At 51.2% G+C, this 4187-nt stretch overlaps 1 protein-coding gene across 3 annotated transcripts in view; it reads left to right on the forward strand.

The window, feature by feature from the left end:
* The window catches only part of PIGU (phosphatidylinositol glycan anchor biosynthesis class U), a 40873-nt gene that overhangs the window by 16335 nt on the left and 20351 nt on the right, over nt 1–4187 (forward strand). For 2 of the 3 annotated variants that reach the window (XR_008748665.1, XR_008748664.1), the window contains exon 12: nt 1875–2584. Coding sequence is in view for 1 of the 3 variants with exons in the window: in XM_055813284.1 (XP_055669259.1) it covers nt 1875–1988 (114 nt within the window). In the remaining 2 variants the exon portion in view is untranslated. Of the gene's footprint in view, nt 1–1874; nt 3576–4187 lie in introns of those variants that run through there. The other variant, XM_055813284.1, reaches the window with a different exon arrangement.

Consider the following 4187-nt stretch of genomic DNA (forward strand, 5'->3'; position numbering starts at 1 on the left):
AAGAAGGGCTTATAGGAAATTGGTAGTGGTTCATTAGCTCTCTAACTACATGTCTTGCTAGAATTAAAGGAATAGTAAAACTTTAATTGGAGATGGTGGATGTTGATATTCTAAGAGTATTTTATTTCCTACCTGAGAAAGTCATGACAGACCCTGCAAGGTCTTGCCCTCTGTATAAATGCAGACCGAGCAAAAATCTGGTTTCTGATTTCCTTGTGAGAAAGAAGTAGCCCTCATCACCACTAACCTAAACTCTTTCTTTTCCCATTAAGATATCTGCAGGGAGGTTTAGTTAAAAGTAAAATTAACCATATTAATGCATCATGTCAGTAGTCAGCCATGGTGTTCAGCAAAACAAGTGGATGCTTTCTGGGCACCTCCAAGCTTCTTTGTCTGTTGTCCTTCGCACTTTCTCCTCTGACCTCAGCAATCTGCAGCCCTGTTTCTTTTTCCCTCAGTCTCCACCTGGTCCTCCATATCCTCCCGTCCTGCCACTGAGCCTTCTTTGCAGCAGCTGTATTTAACAGTAATCCAAGCAGGCTCTGGCTGACAGCCTGACTCTCCCTCCCTCCCTCCCTCCCCTTTAGCACTGCAGCAAACTTCAGGTGAGGCACTGTGCCAAAGCAATGCATTAAGTAGCATCTGGACATTGGGACGATAACTGCTAGCTTGGTCTGGCACCGAAAACATTTTCCACTCTAGTTATGCGGTGCTGTTTTCAGATGGAGGTTGTCAGCATTCCTGGGGAAGGGTGGCACTACAAGAGGCTAAATGACAAATGGCACTTACTGAGCCAGCAGGTCACTGCCCGCGCTTAACAGCAGCCCAGCCTGGCCCTGCAGAGGCAGCTTGCCTGTGGTGACTGCATTAGAGAAACCACCGAGACCCACTCTTGTGTTCTCAGTGCTTTTAGGCAAGGGAGCAGTCACGCTGTGGAGCCTCAGGACAACCAAAGCGGGGCTGAGGAGAGAAGGGACCGTGTGATTTCCACATCAGGTGTCCTTGTTCACTGCAGTTCTTTGGCACTTCAGTTGCGATTTCACACTACAATGCAGCTGGTGGCAATGCTAGCCTAAGGTACACCTGTCACCCAGGCACCACAGACAGGGTGGTGCCGACATCCATGTGTGTGTGGCAGCATGCCCTGACCCGGACCAGGGGAAAATCTGGGGGATAACTGGCTCTGTTCACTACGTAAAGGGGGGACAGTGTATACACAGGGTTGGCTGCCCCACCGCAGGCATGACAGCACAGGGGCAGAAAGGAGATGCAAAAGTGTTGAGGGTGGAAGAGGTGCTTTTAGCTGGTGTTGCTCCTGGACATTTTACTGTGAAGCCACAGCCTTGACATTTCAGCTCTTCTCTTCACGCCTTAGCCTGGTAAGTATTATTTTGTTAAACCACTAAAGCTTCTGTTTGCTAAGGCTGACCTGGGGAGCTGTGGTATTCCTTCTACTGCCTGCAAGCTTACCCCTTCTGAATAGAAATGGCAGTTGGAAAACAATCACAATTGGAAAGTGCTTAATAGCAATCAGCAGTAGGAGACCTTCAGCATTTGGGTTGGACTGCATGACGGTGCTTGCATGGGAGGAGGCCCGTGGGTGAGGCTGAGAGAGTCTGAAAAGCTGTGGCAGTGATGGACCTGCCAGTGTCATACATTTTGGCCAGTTCTCCTTAGTAGAGATGTCTGCAAGATCACATGGGTAGCACAGCAAATAGATTCGTTTAAGACTCCCTTGGCTTAACACCACAAGGCAGTAGACAAGGGGTGTTCACAGGCTCAGAGAACCTCTTAAACCCCTTCAGGGTCTGTCACAAACACATGCCCCTTTTTATGAATCACCACTGATGTGTCCGAACATCTCACTTCTGCAGATCCTGCTCATCTCGGATTATTTCTATGCCTTCCTCCGGCGGGAATACTACCTCACTCATGGTCTCCACTTGACAAGGCAAGATGGGACAGAGGCCATGCTTGTTTTGAAGTAAGGATTGTGCCCACTGTTCCCTGGGACATGGACCATGCTAAGGAACATGCAAAGCATGGTGTATGTGGGGTGGGTGGGGAAGGTTCCCTGAATGAGGTCTGACTTTGGGAATAGTACCTACTGAAAGAAAGGGCCAAGGTTCTTCTGGGAATACCCTCCCGAGCTGCAGGCTCAGTGCAGAGACTAAGAGCTACAAGCAGGAACTGCAGTGCCGAATTGGAGGATCTCCCTTTTTCCATCAGCTGTGCTTTTCACTGCGACCTCAGCCATCAGCTCTGGGCAGTCCAAGAGGAACTGAAGAAAGTGTCTGAGCTAATACCAGGGCTGCATCTCTGGCCCAGAAGGAGCTCGGACCATAAACTTACTGTCACTGCTTCCTGGAGATGTTTGCTTCTCTGGAGATTTCCCCTTCACTGCTTTGACCAGTAGTGCTCCTGCTTAGCACAAGGCATCTCTGGGTATACTTCTGGGTTCTCCTGCTGTTGTGGGATCTGGAAAAATCACATGTACTCGGGCACAGTGGCTGACTGTGAAACAAATGGCTGACCACGGATGAATGACCTGCTGGAAGGAGGAGGGTGGAAGCTGCTGCCACAGGTAATAATTTTGTGCTCAAACTAGGAAGAACTGGAACTGGGGTGAAGACAGCAGGGTGGGTACTGGGTAACTGCTGTATCCTGTTGAAGCAACACAGGCACTTTCATGTCAGGAGCAGTACAGAGGCGTTACAGGGTCCCAGAAGGAATGTTACTGTGGAGATAAAACTCCCATTCCTCCTCATTTCTGTAGGGTAACAAAGCTTGATGGTGCAGGGCTTACACTATAGTTGTGATCGCTTGGGACAGCAGCCTGGACATGGAAGGAGCAAGCTGCCTGCCTGGGCCAGGGACCAGATCTGTTTACATCTCCCCTTCAAGGCCCCAGACCAAAGCCAGAAGGAGCCTCAGCCACCACTGTTGTGGAGTTGTCAGGCTCCAGGTGTTCCATAGTGTTACACGGCTACAGGATACACACTTTCCCTGTGTTACCCTCTTGCAAGTACAGCACTGGCCGTGTGGCTGTTAAAGCGTGAGCCCTTGGTTCCCCTGTGAGCTGCTGCCCCCGTGCATGTGACCCACCTGGGCAAAGCCACCAGGCTGGCTTCTTGCTCAGCTGGTTGTACGGTGGCACAGAGCAGTGGTAGCCACAGCGTGCAAGCTTTCTCACTGGTGCTGGGCAGCAGGTAGCCAGCTTCCCTACAGATCCCAGGAAAAATCCAAAGGGCTGGGAATGTGGCAACATCGAAACCAAACTGCACCTGGTATAGTGGAACTGAGAGATAGATGTACCCAGGCAGCTGTGTAAGCAGGTTATTTCTTTCTGGACCATTAAAACTTTTGCCTTACTGCACTGCTGTTAGCGCTTTGGTGGGGGTTCGTTAATCCGAGCCCAGCTCAGCCCCCCGCACTCAGCCACTCCGGCTGGGGCAGGCCCTGCAGCACCCCTGCGCCTCCAGCCATGGCAGGGGCACATGGAGCCACAGCTGCTCTGGGCTGCCAGCTCTGTGGCATGTCTAGGAGCATAATAAACTGTGCAAGTTTTAAACACCCCTGTTGGCTCTGTGTTTGGAAGTGGGGTGAGGGTGAGTGGGGGCTCTGGACAGCACCAAGAGCCACACAGAGGGGTCGTGAGTGGACTTGAAAGCAAACACAGGGGTCGGGAGGAAAAACAAGTGGCCCTGTAGCACACCAAAAAGCAGACGATATTTCTACGGTGTGATGAAACCCCAGACAGGCCAGCTATGCACAGTTCAACCCTGCAGCAGTGTTAGAAGTTAGTAAGAGGGTAAAGAGCTGGGGCTGTTGGGGGGCTATCTATTTTACAGGCCCTCTCTTCCCACAAAGCAGAAAATAAGTCACCCACCAGGAGGGAGATTATGCTGAAGCAGATGGCAGGATGGAGGTGCAGGGCCATTGGCAGCAGCTCCCATCCTGTCTTCAGCAGCTGAATTTGTTCCTGTGACTGTGCCCAGGGTCCTGCTCCTGGCCACCCACCAGCCCCTGGTGACACTTCTGGCACAGCCCAGCCATTGTCACTGCTCATGTCAACTCCTGTGCCCACCAGGATGCCAAGGTCCTTTTCTGTCCACAGAGCAGCGTTTGTCCTTTAGAAATACATCTGGCCATTTATAACCGTTTTAAATAAAGTCCACACACTGCAG

The sequence above is a fragment of the Falco peregrinus genome, chromosome 9 (genome assembly GCF_023634155.1).
Source record: "Falco peregrinus isolate bFalPer1 chromosome 9, bFalPer1.pri, whole genome shotgun sequence".
Classification (NCBI taxonomy): domain Eukaryota; kingdom Metazoa; phylum Chordata; class Aves; order Falconiformes; family Falconidae; genus Falco; species Falco peregrinus.